General features: G+C 39.7%; 1 protein-coding gene and 1 long non-coding RNA gene across 3 annotated transcripts in view; both read right to left on the minus strand.

The window, feature by feature from the left end:
- Positions 1-583: 583 nt before the first annotated feature.
- LOC139983709 (uncharacterized) lies at positions 584-10195 on the minus strand. The gene is made up of 3 exons (XR_011798807.1): positions 5421-10195; positions 4590-4696; positions 584-4409 (listed from the first exon to the last, which is right to left on the minus strand). It is a non-coding gene; the product is annotated as an uncharacterized lncRNA (long non-coding RNA).
- A 1075-nt stretch (positions 10196-11270) lies between these two features.
- Positions 11271-17076, minus strand: part of LOC139982026 (uncharacterized) — a 98385-nt gene continuing 92579 nt past the window's right edge. For both annotated transcript variants that reach the window (XM_071994525.1, XM_071994524.1), the window contains exon 15: positions 11271-16492. In XM_071994525.1, coding sequence (XP_071850626.1) covers positions 16298-16492 — 195 coding nt within the window. In that variant the 3' untranslated portion in view covers positions 11271-16297. The remainder of the gene's footprint in view (positions 16493-17076) is intronic.

A 17076-nucleotide genomic window follows, 5' to 3' on the forward strand; every position in this document is an offset into this window, starting at 1 on the left:
CATAGTCTGTTCCAGTGTCACCTAGCGTGTCAAAAACGTCCATTACTTCTTCCCCTGCATAGTGTAGGAGTAGCGCTCGCTTTTGTTTATCCTCCGTAACATTAAAAGCAACGAAAACATTCTCTAGACGTCTAATGTATTTAGGCCATCTAGCCCCGGTATTTCCAGAATGGAGATCGAAAACTGGAAATGTTGGCAAGTTAAATGCAGTACCAGACGATGTGTTGGGCGTTGAATCAGCCGTACCGTCGGTATTACTCGGGTTAGGCATCTCGGTAAACAACGAAGACCGTAGTTTAGTCTATTGTGTGAAGCACCAGATGCACGAAACTTGCAATAGTTCAGTGACGGAGACCCGTGAATGTAAACATTGTTGTTGAGGAAACTTGAATAAATCCACTCCACTTTGACGAAATGTCCACAGCGTTATTCAGAATATGGATTTATTTGTCCTACCAGGCCAAGGAAAACATTCGATGGGTTCGATTTCATCTGATTGTCGCCAGTATGAAATGCAAAGGATGCCAGACTGTGTTGTTCTTTGATCGTGTGTATGTATCTGACCTTGTTTCTTGACCTCACCTCAGGTTCGTACGTATGTATAACAAAGTGTTCGGCATGAACACTACACCAAAACCTCCGTTCTCCAAAAGTCTCCTGGAGAATATCCAGCAACGTTTCAGGGTTTTCAACTGACGTCATAGGAGGATGGCGTAGCTCCTGCCATGCACATCCCTCCAGGTGAGGGATGATGAAATTGACAGCCTCAATCTTCTCTAGTTTCCGCAGCTTGATGGCAGCTTGGGCATCCTCAATGAAGCCAAGAACATCTTACCCTTCTGTCCCAGCAAATGGCTTTAATTTCTTTTCTTTGGGAAGAAGATAGACGGCCCTTGAGTGCTCACTATGGCCAACTTGCTTCGAACGCCTCAGCTCCTCCTGTTATTCACCCAACTTCTTCCTCATCGCTTCCAATTCAGCCATCACCGAATATCAGTTTGATCACACATCAATGTTGGCAAAAACTTTCACAAGTACAGTAGAACTCCAGATTCATGCATACAACTGGAAGTGAGATTTCCCACAGGGATTATCAGTGAGTATAGCTTCAACTGGTCCGTAGAAGACTTGTTGGGAGCTGACAATGTCAACATCAGGCTTGGTCCATCTGGCCAGTCCCAGAGGATTGTCCCTGCATCGCTTGAATCAGTCTTCCTGTGGTGGAAGTTGAATTCTGCCTCGTCTGGATGACTGGCATCATCATGAGCAAATACTTTGGTTGTCTTCCCCCAGTAATATATCCAAGGTTTCTCCCAATAGACAGCAGAGAACTTGCCCACATTCTTCTCATCCATGTCAATGACTGTGGACTCCTCATCATCAGATGGGTCTGACTCTGACTCCGATATAACAACTGCCTACTTCTGTGCTGCATTCTTTGGTGCACTTGTAGTGACCTCTTCCAGATCATCTGGTACCCCCACTGCTTGTAGGCCTCTGAAGTTGTAGGCCTCTTCTTCCTCTTCTCTTTCTCCAGTTCCTTCTGTTCCTTTTCTTTCATTTGATTCCTGTACTCTTCATCAGTCAGGATGGAGCCATGCATGGACACTCTGTTGCGCTTTGCTGGTTTGGAAGAGCTGGCGGGCTAGATATTGTACAAATGGTGTCATGAATGAAAATTTCTCTTTTCTGAGCCGAAGACCAGCATTTTCTAGCTTACTGAGGACTTCATCAAGGATCATCAAGTGTTTCTCCTCAGTTGCACCCGTTATAAAGGATGTCATACAGGTATACCACTACATTGGGTATTCCCTGTAAGATACATTGATGGCGCGTTGGAATATCCCAGGAGCTGATAATATTCCAAATGGAAGGCGATTATACTGGAAGAGACCCTTGTGGGTGTTGATGACCACATATTGTCATCCAGTTTCAACTGCTGGTAGGCCTGGCTCATGTCCAGTTTCGAAAAAGTCTTTCCGCCAGCCAATGTCGCGAAGAGATCCTCGACCTTAGGGATTGGATATTGATTCAATTAAGATGCTTTGTTAACAGTAACCTTATAGTCACCACAAATCCGTATAAATGACTAATCCGCTTTAAGGATGGGTACTATTGGCGCGGCCCAATCTGCGAACTGAATTGGTGTTATTATGCCCTCACTTTGCAACCTGTCCAGTTCAGCTTCCACTTTGTTCCTCATTGTGTATGGAACTGATCGCGGTTTGTGAAACTTTGGATCGACCTGTGAGTCAACATAGATTTTGGCTGCGGTTCCCTTTAACAAACCTAGTCCCTCTTTAAATAATTCACTATGGGCTTTCAGCAACTCTGACGGTCGTTCCCTAGTTACGTTATTGACGTAGAAACTGTTCCAGTCTAACTGAATTTCCTGAAGCCAGTCGCGACCAAGAAGACTTGCTCCCTCACCACGAATAACCATTAACCGCAACTTGTACTTTTGATGCTGATATTTGGTGGTCACTTCAGTTTCACCTAAAGTTTTTCTACCATGGCTCCGGCATATGTACGAAGAACAATATCTGTTTTGTGCCACTCTTTGTGTGGCCAATTAGCCTTGAAAGTTTCCTCTGAAACGATTGATATAGAAGCTCCTGTATCCACTTCCATGTTTACATTTTGTCCATCGATCTTTATGTCCACCGATAATGGTGCTCTACCGTCATTTACGTTGAACAGTTTGTGTTGTCACCAGCTTGTCCAGTGTCTACATTGGCCTGCTTCACTTTAGACATCTTACTCCTACAAACTTATGTCCTCTCTTTCCACAATTATGATAGTCCTTATCTTTGAAACAGCAATTCTTTTGCTCATGATTATTGTTTCCACAGCGATAACACTTTGGTTTTGACGACCAATCCTTTCGATTGCGCGATTTCCCGGACTGCGAGGTAACTTTCTGACCTTTGTGACCTTTAGGGATGTGCATGACGTGCATGATGTGCAGAGGTGTTGCCAGGGGCTGTTTGAAAGGCCTCCTTTAGGTGTTGCGCATTCCGGCTGCAGTTTCTTGGCTAGTGGCTATTTCTAGTTCTTTAGCAAATGTGAGTTTAGGTTGAGCCAACAAATTACGTTGGTTTCTATCATCTTTAGTCCCACAAACTAATCGGTTTCTTAGCATATCATTAATAGTGTTACCATAATTACAGAATTCTGAAAACGACTTCAGTTCAGAAACGAAGGTAGCGATTGACTCACCGGATTTTCGAAATCGGCTATTGAACTTAAAATGTTAAACTGTCTCAGATGGGGCGGGGCTTTGTTGTTTGGTCATAATTAATGTTTTTTTCAGCTGGTTTCTCCGGGGAAACTAAATTCCAGGAATCGGGTCCCACAATACTGAGAAAGATGGAACGTTTATTTGTTTAGTCCGTTGGGGAGCCTCCTCATCTACTGGAGATCCAGCAAGTTTCCACTTTGTGTAGGTCTTCATCTTATACTTGGTCGATACAAGAATCTTTGTACTGAGTGGAGTCAACTGGCAACACACCAGTAGCCTTAAATCCAGCCTTAATGTTTTTTTCACTCAGTTCCTGTCGCCAAATGCTGCAGATCAGATTGACATTGGATCCTGGATTGGAGCTCCTGTATGGTGTAGGCGTCCCAGCAGTTTTTCCTCATAGTAAGTCTTCAGAGGGCTGAAGCAGGCTACATCCAGTGGCTGTGGTACATCAGTGCAGATTGCTGGGAGTTTTACAACAGCGCTGTTTTCTTGTATGGCTAGCTCAATCATTTGGACAGACATATGGCTCGGATGGCCGTCAAACAGCAACAGCAGTGGTCGAGTTTCCTTTCAAGTTTTCAGCGAATTTGTTGAACCAGTTGTGGAAAATGGCCATGGTATCCATCCCGATTCGCTAACTCCAAAGTACGTTTCAGATACAGCTTCATTGCCATGTTATGAGGTTTGGAGGTTCTTGCCTCTGAAGATAATCAGTGGATCCAGAGCAACACCAGCTGCACTGCAAACTGCCAAGATAGTTGTATTCTCACGGTTAGGACCACAGGTGACTCTGAAAGTCTTGCTGCCCACTGGTCCAACAGTCTTCCATCTTCATGGATCTTGAGGAAATCCAGACCCATCAGTTCCAAAAACATTCTCAAGGAGCGATTCTGAATGCCAAGCTTCTGGACCTGTTGCTGGAGCATGTCAGAGAAACTATATGACGAATGGATCGGATGTTACATTTTTCGTAACTTCTGCATAAGACCCCCTTTCTTCACTGAAAAGTTTATATGTCGCCTCATAAAAAGAATCGCCCAATCACGACCGGGCAAATCATCTCTGAAGGAATTTGGTATCTCATTAGTTACCAAGCTCTGCCATTTTGCGAATGCAGTTTGCCAATTTCCTCTCAGGTTTCTGAACTGAGAGCTTTTTTCCAACCCTGCAAAAAAAAAAAAAACAGAATAGGGATTATATTTAGTACGTACCTGATATTGATAAGAGTGATAAACATTTATCTACTCACTGTCTAGTGCTCCACTCCCTCCCCCTCCTAGGGAGATGGAACATTACACCTTAGCCTGAGCTATATAGCGGGGATGAATTCAGTAGAAGAACCTACCTGCTTTTTCAGTTCCACTGTTCCTTTGGTCTCTAGAGAACTCTTGTTCTCAGCATGGACGTGGACAAACTGTACTTTCAAGCAGTGCTGTTTATACTTGACCCATGCTGAAGTAAAAATAAAATAAAACTGTTAGCAAACTGCTTATCCACTAGAGAGCCTGTGTAATAGAATGTGTAAAAGTAAGTTGGCCTGACATTTCAATCCTAGCAGGATCTTCTTCAGAGGCCAAATGACTTACAATTAGTGATAATAACATTCTCACAAGCTTGTATTTCTGAACAATGTTAATGTCTGTAAAATGCTGTAAGCCATATGCTACTGTATACCAACCAGATATAATTATATATACATAGAAAATATAGGCCTAAGCTGATTATCATTCCATGGCTACAGTTACTTGTATATATATATAACCTACTGATGTACATCACTTTTTAGTGGTCCGTTATATAATACATGAGGGTTGCAAATGGAGTATATATTGTTTTATTCAGTAGGGCAGACACTGACATCCCCAAAAGGCCACATTTTATGACTATAGCATTTCATCACCAATCCCCCCCCCCCCCCCCCACACTTCCCTCCTCCAGTCCTGACGACCCTCTTAATATACCAGCCTAATTTAGAATTATCTTAGGCCTATACACGCCTAGAATTTATGATAACCCAGTCTCAAATGCTGAGCTAATGATGATCTAGCCTTTTAGGGTCTCGCCTGTTCTCTTGTGCTATTCTCGTTGTGTTAGGCTACCAAAGTATGTAACATTAGGCTATAGCTGCATATAGACCCTCCCCGTTTTTATGGTAAACATCAATAAAAATGCTTACAACAATGAGATTCTGTGTCTTAAACACTTTTTACAGTAGATGACAGATGATTAGGTAAATAAAAACAATTGTGGGGTAAATAAAAAGTACTATTTTTACCCCATTCACACACTTTCTTTGGGGTAAAAAACAAACAAGATGATTCTGGCACATGTGAAGTAGAGGGGGTAGTTGCATTATTACATCTTGTAGAGACATCTTCCAATGTGAAAAAAAAACTGTATTAAGGAAGTTGGCATCATTCATAGGTTTCATGGATTAAAAAGTTTGGAAGGAGTGGTGCAAAGTTCAAAATTGTCGATTTCCGGGTTTGCAGGTTCAAAGTTCCAGTGCTCAGCAGAGGGGGTAGTTATTGGTCTACAAAATATGTTACAAACAACTACAGACATGTAGTTATAATATACACCACACAACAAGTTTAAATTCCTCTCTTCCTGGTCTATATGGGTCTTTTTTTTTTACCCCAACTATCCCCATGTTTTTTTTTACCCCAGTTGACTTTATACAGGAATATAAGAACTTAAGATGGACCATGAAAACAAAGGTGGCATTTAATCGTCTGACAGGTACTTATGTTTTTTTTTAGCAAGGGCCTTTTTCGTTACTTCCCATCTAGTGTTTTGCTGATGTTAAATGCTTGTTTCAGGAAATCAGAAATATTTTCCTCAAGTTCCCTATTAGTAGTATCAGAGTGGTTTTCCCATTTCACTTTATAACACAACTTCCCATTTGACATTTCAACAAACGCTCAGCAATTTTGGAAGGAATGTTCGCACTTTGGGTGGACTCTCAGTATTCTCTGAGCCTGTGTTCCAGACTCAGAACTAGAGAGGGGTGTAAGCTCAGGGGTGGACTGAGGTGCATTGTCTGTACTGTCCTTAATCTCTTCAGGAAACAGCTCTTGAGTATTAGGAAGTGGGTTTGGAGTGAAATTTGACCTGTCTTGAGGGTCAAAGTAAATTAAGAGCTATTGGATGATGTACCAATGACTGGACTTCTTTGTTGTCTTTGCAATAACGAAGCTTGAAAGTGTAGTTTGGACCACAGGCACATAAACAGTAAGTACCTGATGCTCTGTTGCCATTATTGTAATATGAATTGACAGAACTGGATTCCCTTCAAACAATTTAACAGAACCAGATTCCCTTGAAATAATTTAAAAGAAATGCCCCGCTCCTCCTCCACCAAATGTCAATGTATGTATATGTATGTATATCAGATCCTCCTGCAAGCAGGAACTCGCGAAGAAGCCTCATTGGCTTATCAAAGCTGCAAGCTGACCGAAGTCAGTCTCTTACACGGGACCTTATGATTGAAAGGCACTGGCGTTAACCACTGAGCTAACACTCCAAGATGTATGACAATGAATGTATGACAATGAATGTGTTAGCGATAAAAACTCTTGACTCCGAAAAAGCAAAACAAACGTAACAAAAACGCACGACTGTGATGATCTCTTGACCCTTGTATTGAACGCACTGTCCACTGATATTAATTTGACGGTGACAGGTGACAATAATGATGGCGTAACGTAAAACCTGGTATAACATATATACGTAGTATATATGTTATACCATATATTGTAGTACGGTATATAGGTATGGTGAGGTGGTGATGGTGATTGTGGTTCAATCTATACAGAAAATAGACAAAATTGTATCTTAAATTTCTACATCAAACATGGCTCATAACTACTTAAACAACAAAGTAAGTGATACACATGGGAAAGAATATGTCTTAACCTAGATACTACAGGTTCGAAGTGACTAGACAGTAAAAAATTCAGAATATTTCACGAGAAATCTGACGCTTAATATAGGGAATTATGTCATACAGTAACTTATAGACACATATTAAAACCAATGATGACGGAGAAATATGACTGTGTAAAATCTAACATAATCTCGGCGAATATGGCTTATCGAACACTACATTCAAATATAGGTTTCCCTTAAACATTAATGCAACTGATCTTACATATAATACTTGCAATATATAATGATAAAAGGTAAAACTTACGACATTGGGCCTCAAAAAATGCGATTTCAAAATCGACGATTGAAATGACATGTGACGAATGCCGGAAGCCGTAGCATAGGGGCAAACTATAACTGAACATGGAAGACGCCCTCAATATTTAAAGTATATTCTACTATTCCGAGTTTACATCCCGGCCCCTAAATGTAATTAAAAACATTAAACAAAATTCAAGAGTAACTCGGAATATCAAATTAACAAAGCAAACAAAAGTAATATTTAATACGTGACTTAACAAATAACATTGAATCAACCTAATGAATAATAACACTCATGTCCTTCAACTTAAATACGCATGCACATTAAGTAACTCAAAAATTTCACTCATCAGACGCTTCTGTGAATAAATACGACAATAATCATATTGTTTACAAACAATAACAGTTATAGAAATGCAGATGATTAGGCACTACTTGCCTCTGCTTTCTCGACAGACTCCAGCAAACCCAATTTTCTAACTGGTCTTACAAGCGTGCTAGATTTCGTTTTTACCTGGACACTTTTGACCAATTGGTCGTGACCACGATATATCTCTACAATTCGCCCAAGGAGCCAGCAATTCCTAGGTAGACTTTCGTCTATGACTAGTACAATATCTCCCACAGTTAAAGATCTAGTCGGCTGAACCCAGTTTTGGCGTTGTTGTAGGGTAGGAAGATACTCTCTAATCCAGCTTTCCCAAAACACACTTGCCAAATAGTGTATCTGTCGCCATGGACGTTTACTATAAACTTCAGACTTATCAAAGTTGTCATAGGGGAGGGCTGAACTCGCCCTTAGCAACAAAAGATGACTCGGAGTTAATAGCTCCTGGTCATTGACATCATTTGAGACGACAGTTATCGGCCGACCGTTGATGATTGATTCAACGTGGCACATTAATGTTGACAAACCTTCATCTGTTCAATCTGTGGCAACTCGCACCGCCATCTGTGCCATCTGACCAGTAGTTCCTCAGGTAATGGTTCATCCCATGTCAATTTTCATCAGCTTGGTTCCAGGATAATTATCTTGGCTGTCAGAGTACATGGAATACATACCCCTGTGGATCGTAGATAGAACTCACGATGCTGAGAAGCCCTCGCCTCGACAACGGTTTATCCTTAACTGAAATCTTGTAACCAAAGCAGTCAAGCTGGACGTCCCAATACACACCAAGCGCTCTTTCTGTGGGCAACGCTTTGTAGTTTAAGTCAATGGTCTTCACAAGTTTCGCTCTGTCTTCATGTGGTATAGTCTGTGTGCTGTTGCTGATCCACTTCGATTCATCAAGTTAGCTAATACGATAGTCTCTTCTTCTGTTTCAGCGGACATCAAACAATCGTCCATGTAGAAATTACTCAAAACGGTATTAATAGTGCCCGGGCTTGTCAAAATTTCATTTTCAGTGGCAGTGTGATGAAATACATAATTACAACAACTAAGACTCCATGTCCCTTCAAACAGGTGAGCTGTCATTCAATACACTTCCGGTCTCATATTAAAGTTCCAACGAGCCACCATAAATAAAGCAGAACATCTCTGTCCTCTAGAGGAACCTTAACCTGATGGAACATCTCTTGGATATCAGCCATTAGCGCGATTGGTTTCCTGCGAAAGCACAAGAGAACTCCCAACAACTTATTTGTGAGGTCAGGCCCCTGTAACACGTGGTCATTTAGATAGGTACCGTTATAAGTGGCCGTGCAATCAAAGACAACTCGCCAAGCTGGCAGGTGCTGTTAGAGTAGCACTTCCAATAGTTACGCTGTGAGAACACAGTTAAGGAGCCCCCTTCCCACCTTTCCGAACTTCAAGCGGCATTAAGGCTTCAGGAGCATCCTGACCAACAAGCAAACCGATCTGACTGGTACCAACCTAAAGTAACTCTAGGCTTGAAAGATGTGGCCATTTAGAAATGTCTTCTACACTAGCTACATTGTCGCCATTTATGTGCAGTTTTTGCTTTGTGTACACCACAGGGAGACCAATAGTAATCGTTATCACAACCAGTTACGTTGAGACTTACCAATGACGTTTGGGTGGGACTATTTTCCCTCTCTAGTGTCGTCTGGGATAGGGTGGTTTTTCGACCTGTAACCCCTAGTTGATTGGCTAATGCCTGAGTACAAAACGTACTTGTCGAGCCGTTATCAAGCAAAGCATATGTACCAATCTCTCTTTGTCCGATGTTAGCCCTAACTTTGACTGGAACTATTGGGAGTGCTACTGTAACAGCGCCGGCCCCAGTGACACCACATGTTGCATCTGTTGCCACTGGCTCCTGGCGTAACTGTGCTGACGCAACAGGTCTATCAGGTGTAGCAACATTAGCTGGGTTAGTCTGATGGAGGAATTTCGTGTGTTTCCTCCCACAACCTGCCACAGAGCAGATTCTAGGATTCTAGCAGATTTCGAAATCGACGATTGAAATGACGTGTGACGAATGCTGGAAGCCGTAGCATAGGGGCAAACTATAACTGAACATGGAAGACGCCCTCAATATTTAAAGTATATGCTTCTATTCCGAGTTTACAGAATGTATGACAATGAATGTATGACAATGAATGTATGACAATGAACCAAAAACAAGAGGCTTACAAGATGTATGAGAGGCTACTCTGTGATGAATGCACTAAGGCTTCTCTGATGAGATGAAGAAGACCTAAACCATCATATAGCAAGATGAGATATAAAAAGACCCTTACACAGAGATGAACCAAACCTTATATTTCAAATGAGTTAGTCTGTCCTTAATTTCTGTTAATCATCAAAGGACGATAATGAAAAGGTTGTAGCCGTGTTTTGTTCATATCAATATTTCTAAAGTATTGGTTTCGCAAGTTACATTACATATACATATTACATACACATTATATTACATATATGTATATATATATATACATTATATTACATATATATGTATATTATATTACATATATATATATTGTATAACATACACAATTACATAGATGAATTGTGACTCCCTATCCCTATCCCGAAGTCTCTATGTTCCGAAGTCTCTATGTTCCGAAGTCTCTATCTTCCGACAATTTTTGGACCCAAATTTTTTGGGACCCAATTTTATTTGGGGGACCCACATTTTTTCTGACCTGATTTGTTTGGGGGACTCAATTTTTGTGGATGCACTGAATTGTTTTCACCAAAAAAAAGGCCCAAAGTTTGTGATGACCCAAATAGTGCTTGTCTGGAAAATATTTTGGTCCAAATAAATTTTGCTCATAAAAATATTTTGGTCCTATAAAAATTTGGTCATACAGAACATAGAGACGTCAGAACATAGGGATGTAACCCATCTAACAATCTCAATATACAATCTGCAAAGGAGATGCTAGCTGATCAATAAATATTGCAAAATTTTGAGTGTACTGGGCCTAATTATTTTACGATGATGGGAGATAATAGTAATCAGCAGTTATTTTTCAGACTCGTATGCAACTGCAAATGTGGGAGACACCCCAAGGGCACAACTTACACATCTGGTGGCTTCCAATTCAACATTTTAACTCAAATTTGAAGTCTTTTCAACTTAGATAGTGAATGCAGATGGGAAAACTGTTAATTGCTCTTGCATTAAAAACCCACCTTACTATCACCCGGCCGGGTAACGAACCCCCCGAATTCTAAGCCTCATTGCTTCAAATGCCACAGCCTTTATTCACAAATGCCACAGCACTGGTAGATGTCAACTTGCTCCAAACTACATGGGTTCATATACAGCAGTTAATGTTGTTTTTAATCGGCAACCATGTTAAGGGTAAAGGGCATTAGTGATGACAATAGAACAACAGAAAAGAAAAAAGAAAAGACTGATTTATTTTGATATTTTATTTGTTATTAATTACTCCTGTACATATAATGATACATGTGGTTCATATCAACAAATAAATAACTCACACAGAGGCAGACCAATCATGAAAAACATTGCAGCTACTAATTAATGTAGGACTCTAAAGGGAGGGAGGGGGAGGGTGAGGGGAGGAAAGAGAATGTGGGATGTAAGAAAACGAGAAAAAATTACTTCTTTACATTGTGAAAATTCAGAACTACATTCAGCCTCAAGAGTATAAACAGTGTGAGAAACTTTAACATATCAGACCTGTGGTCATTATAATCAGTTACATATTGTCATAACATGTTTGCAAAAGACATTAAGTCAGAAATCCAACCCGACTTGATATTGCATTCTTTCTTTTAGGCATGGGACGCTATAGCCAATGATTGTTGATAAGTCAGAAGTCCAACCCGGCTTGGTATTGCATTGTCTTTAGGCATGGGACGCTATAGCCACTGATTGTTGATAAGTTATGCCCAGCATTGTTCTTTTATTGCAATGTTTGACATGAATATTTTTGATATCAATGTTTTGATACCAAATCTTATTACAAACAAGTGCTCCTGTAACATATCAGATCCTGGTAGATTTTTCCAACTGATGAGTGCCTGCTGAACAATTGTACTAAGCTTTTGAGAGAACGGAACAGACTTCAAACATAAATCTACACAGAGTGATTGTGGCCAGAAAGTTTCATGTAAGCAAAGGAAAATGTTAAGTTTTCCTTAGTTTGACAAGCAAGCCGATAAAACCATGCTTCTTATACCCAAGCTAGGGATTCATGGCATGTTTGTTGTTTAAAAAAAAAAAAAATTGAGAGGAGAAAAAGGACTGAATATTATTATCATGTATTTCAAATATAATAATAATTTATAACCATAAAGTCATGATTTATTATCATCCTGCATGGAAAGGGAAATAAAAGATTTTGTTTCCTGAGCAAATAACAGTGTGATGAACCAATCAGTTAATTTTATCTCAGGAAGAACACCGAGTATAATCCATCCAACAAAATTTGAACAGTTGGTTTTTTTTTTCTTGCTTGAAGTCACTTTACTCCATTCAACCAAAAAAGGCCAGTTCTTTATCTTCATCTCAAATGAAGAAATACTTTGGGCGAAACAAAGGATCTCTAGAGCCACATCGTTAAGAGATTTGTAAACAGGTATCACACAACAAGAAAAAACTGAATGACCACAGCACACCTTTGGCCACAAAAACAGTTTAATTTAATGGTGGCACACCTTTGGCCAGAAAGCATGATTCTTTCAAAACCTACCTGAAGTACAAAAAAAAAAAAAAAAAAAAATCAGCAAGTTTGATTTGAATTATATTTTGAATTTTGCTTATCGTGTGAATATCTATTCATTCACCATGAAAAATATCCCGGTGATAAGTACACATGAAATAAACATTAATTTCCTTTATACCAACTTTTGAGATCTGCTTTTGTAACTTTTGTAACATCCATCTATGAACTATTAAAAGTAAAAAAAACTAAAAAGAAAGTTGTGACATTGTTTAAATCATTTTTGGAAGTTTTTGGTTTTAATGTTATCCCCTTCATTTGCAACCAAAGTCAAAACATAGAAGAGAAGGATTACAATCTATGATTTTTGTTTGCAGTTCTATAGTTACATCGTCGTCATATCAATTCTACTTCCAAGTCCACCTCATATTACACACAAATATTCTGTAACTAACTGATGTCACCAAGAAATGGTACATGGGGATTGCTAATATTGTTATGCAACTATACAATCTAACTTGTCATTCAAAGTCAGTTTAAATAGATGGGTGGGGGGGGGGGGAAGATTCACAAAACAGGACTGAATTGTATACACCGGTTATTGACTCAAAGTGTCATTTCCCCCTCCCCCCCTCAACACCCCTTCTTCTAATTACTTTGGATTCATAAAACAGGGTCGGAATACATACACATTTGAGGCATGGTTAGATGCATCAGTCTAAAAGGGTGTGAAGACTCGTGGACAAAGAAACGTCTCATGCCGGTAATCTGACCTAGTTTCAAATGAGGTGTAACAGAAGTGTTAGACACCACCATCGAACCCAGAAAATACACATAAAGCTTGCTACCATCGGTAATTAGACACCAGTGTACAGTCAATACATACAGCTACAGTCAATACCCACAACAGTGTACATAGCAGCGATGGACATCTCAGGTCTAGATAAAAGATAACAAGGTACCAGGTTTCATTACGTTTCTGTCTGCATTTTGTAGCGACAAGCAGAAAACTTCACTTGCAAGCAACGGAAAGTTAACTTTTTCAGAGTGCGGCACACGGTTTGGGACGAGTCTTCAATGCCTTAGGTTTAGTTTCGGTTTGTATAGGCTTGTAGGCATAGCCAGTCCTGGCTGCATACCACACACATGGCTATACTTAACGGTGCATTTTAAAGAGGTTAATTGCCCAAAGCTGCTCATCCAATCAAAGACAACTGAGGTTCTTATTGTCACTCCACTGAGCTGTTTATTATATAAGCACCTTACAGACATGTAGCACATGTATTATAATAAAATGAACACTATTAGGGATGAAGTCTTACTGTTACAAGCTTATACAATGTACTTGTATAATGATTACACATATATTATCTCAAGAGTTTAACATTTCAAGTCAAACTTAGGTTCTCTGCACTTATGACTGTGTGGATGACCTTATAGCATAGCAACACATGCACTTATTACTGTGTATGACCTTATAGCATAGCAACACACTTAAGCACTTATTGCCCTTATTACACTCCTGAGTTTAACTTTGTGTTCAGGAGTTTACAGAGGAAATTTTTGCATTACACTGATTTGTAAGAAAAAGCAAATTGAAACCAGAACTCTCCACATCCCCTCCTCCAGCCCCCTTTGAGCATTCAGAAATGTTTTGCAATAAGTTCAAGAACCTTTGTAAAATCCATCACAAATACAACAGTAGAGGCAGCCATCTAAACTTAACAGTTTTGTAGCACAAAAAGAGAGCTAACAGGCCAAAAAAAAAACAACCCCACCCCCCCAAAAAAAAAAAACAGAGCAAAATGAAGAAACAAAGAAAGAGCTTAAAGATACATCTGAAAAGAAAAAAATCTCTTTTAAGGCAGTTTCTATTAAATATATTTCAGATGTTTAAAAACAAAAAAACACTGTAAGCCTAAGTCCTTATTAAAGGAGATGTGAAAACCTAATAATCGTAACAATTGGACAGGTTGTGACAACAATGCTTTGGTTTCTTGTGGGATTGTTTTAATATGGCATTGTGGGTAATTACCCACAATGCCATATTAAAACAATCCCACAAGAAACCAATGTTTGAGTCTTGTCTTAAGATCTGTTGACATGTCAATTTTATTATTACGATCAAGAATGAAGTCCTTTTTTAATTAGGTGTCAGCAATGACATCACAGGACCTCTTCTACATTGAATATTGTCCCTACATTCACTGCAGAATATTCTTGGACATATCCTAGTATAAATGTTGATGGTAACAAATATCAGGGGATTTTTAACCCTCTTAAACTTTGCACATTTACAGATTTGTAGTCCTTTAAGTAGATAGAATGGTACATCTTCCCCCCTCCTCCTCCCCTGTACATCTGCTCCTCCTCTCACCCCTCCCCCTCCTCTCACCCCTCCCCCTCCTCTCACCCCTCCCCCTCCGCTCAATTTTGTTATTGAAGGGACGTTACTCATTCCAAGCATGTTAATAGTTCCACATACACCACAGAGAAGCGGAGGGTTTTCCTTTTAACCGGAATAACACTCTTCATCACCGACACTTATCTCTTAGACACAGAACAAGTTTTCTCTTGTTTCAGAAGTTTACTGCAGAGAGGTATGAACAGAATACACACAGCATTACAAATAACAAGATAGTCTCAAATTTAATGTAGAAATTGACATGACAGAAGATATTTTCTTTGGGGGAAGGGGGGAGGGGGGTTTGGAAAACATGTTTCCCAGGGTTTTCTATTGGACGATCTGACAGGCAGAAGGTGACTGGGTGGGGCCTGGGGAAGGGAGGGTACAAATTGCAGAAGCCTTTTAAAAGCACATCTTCCCCTATGGCATTGAAACAGACCACCACAGGTGTTTGGAGGGTCACATTTGTGTTTTTGTTTGACTTATCAAAGCCGCAAGCTGACCAAAGTCATTCTCTTAGATTCATATGTTAACGTCCATGATTATGAATTGTTAATCTTCAACAACTCTGTAACTAGACGACATACATTAATCTGGGAGTGACTCAAACCGGGGACCTTATGATTGAAAGGCACCGGCGTTAACCACTGAGCTAACACTCCACAAGTGGAGTGTGCAATGACCTTCCGAGCACATATCATATAGCACCGTCATATAGATGCTATGGGCACTGAAATCTCTGTTCTTTCATAATTGGCAACCAAGATAAAATAAGAGACAGGGAAATAAAGATGAGAGAATAACCGATAATTTATAATTATTAAAACTATATAAATACTCTACAGTGATATTATTGCATTGACTAATTCATTGAAAACTTTTTTTAAGATGCAGTTTGGATCAATTAAATAAACTGAATCAATTTACATTTCACATTAAATATTAAAAAAACTGTATGTGAGATGCCATAATTTGAAGAAGAAACAAGGATAAATGAATGACCATGTCAACTGGCTTTACATATATATGTACGATGTATCCTTCATAATACCGATCCTGCTTGGTTATTTTTGTCCCTTTTGATCAATAAGTACAGTCAAACTACAGGTTTGTTTCTGCAGAATCATTAAGTACTACCAAATCTACTCTACCGTCCGTTCACCGTTTCGCCCCGTATGGCAAACACTTCTTGTTAATTTAAAGTCCCTCCCCCGAACTTCATTTCGATATTGCGATTCCACCTATCAACCACCTATCAACCACCCAAGAGGCTGGCAATCTTCGTCATCGTGGCAGTGCCGGTGTCGGCTGTGAGTCCGGGGGGGTCGTGGATGCCCGAGAAGGTTCCTTCATATTACGCCCTCTATGAACGACGTGTCCTGATGAAGAATCAACGTACGGAGGAAGGACATCTCCTTACGGGTGTTCTCGAAGATGATGTGGGGATTTTCTGAATCACAGCGAAGGATGTCCGGCGCCATCACCATGGCCAGATTGCTGACGTCCATCTTGGTAGTAGAGATGGTCTCGTCCTTCACGAAACCCTAACAGAGCCAAATAAAAAAAGAAGAGAGTTGAGATAGGTCTTTGTGGGGTATTCACGTAAAGGACAAACAGATTGGAATATTTATGAGAAACAGAAACAGTGTATGATTGGAAACAAACTAATGGGTAGTGTATGACAGTATCTTTACATATATTTTCCCAAAATATGTTTTTGGTTTTGGTTTTAAGATTTGGTAAAGTATAAACAAAGTATGTTTAGAATTCAAGAAAATGACTATCTACCAATGGTAATCCCATAATATAACACAACTTGTTGCATATTATCAGGAAATCCAGAGAAATGGATGTTTACCCCCCCCCCCCACCATTATGGGTTGGTATGTTGAAGAATACAAGGTATGTATGGACATCAACTATGGGTTGGTATGTTGAAGAATACAAGGTATGTATGGAGAACAACTATGGGTTTTTATGTTGAGGAATACAAGGTAAGTATGTAGAACAACTATTGGTTTGTATATTGAAGAATACAAGGTATGTATGGACATCAACTATGGGTTTGTATGTTGAGGAACACATGGTATGTATGGGTTGGTATGTTGAAGAATACAAAGTATGTATG

This window comes from Apostichopus japonicus, chromosome 16 (genome assembly GCF_037975245.1).
Source record: "Apostichopus japonicus isolate 1M-3 chromosome 16, ASM3797524v1, whole genome shotgun sequence".
Taxonomy (NCBI): Eukaryota; Metazoa; Echinodermata; class Holothuroidea; order Aspidochirotida; family Stichopodidae; genus Apostichopus; species Apostichopus japonicus.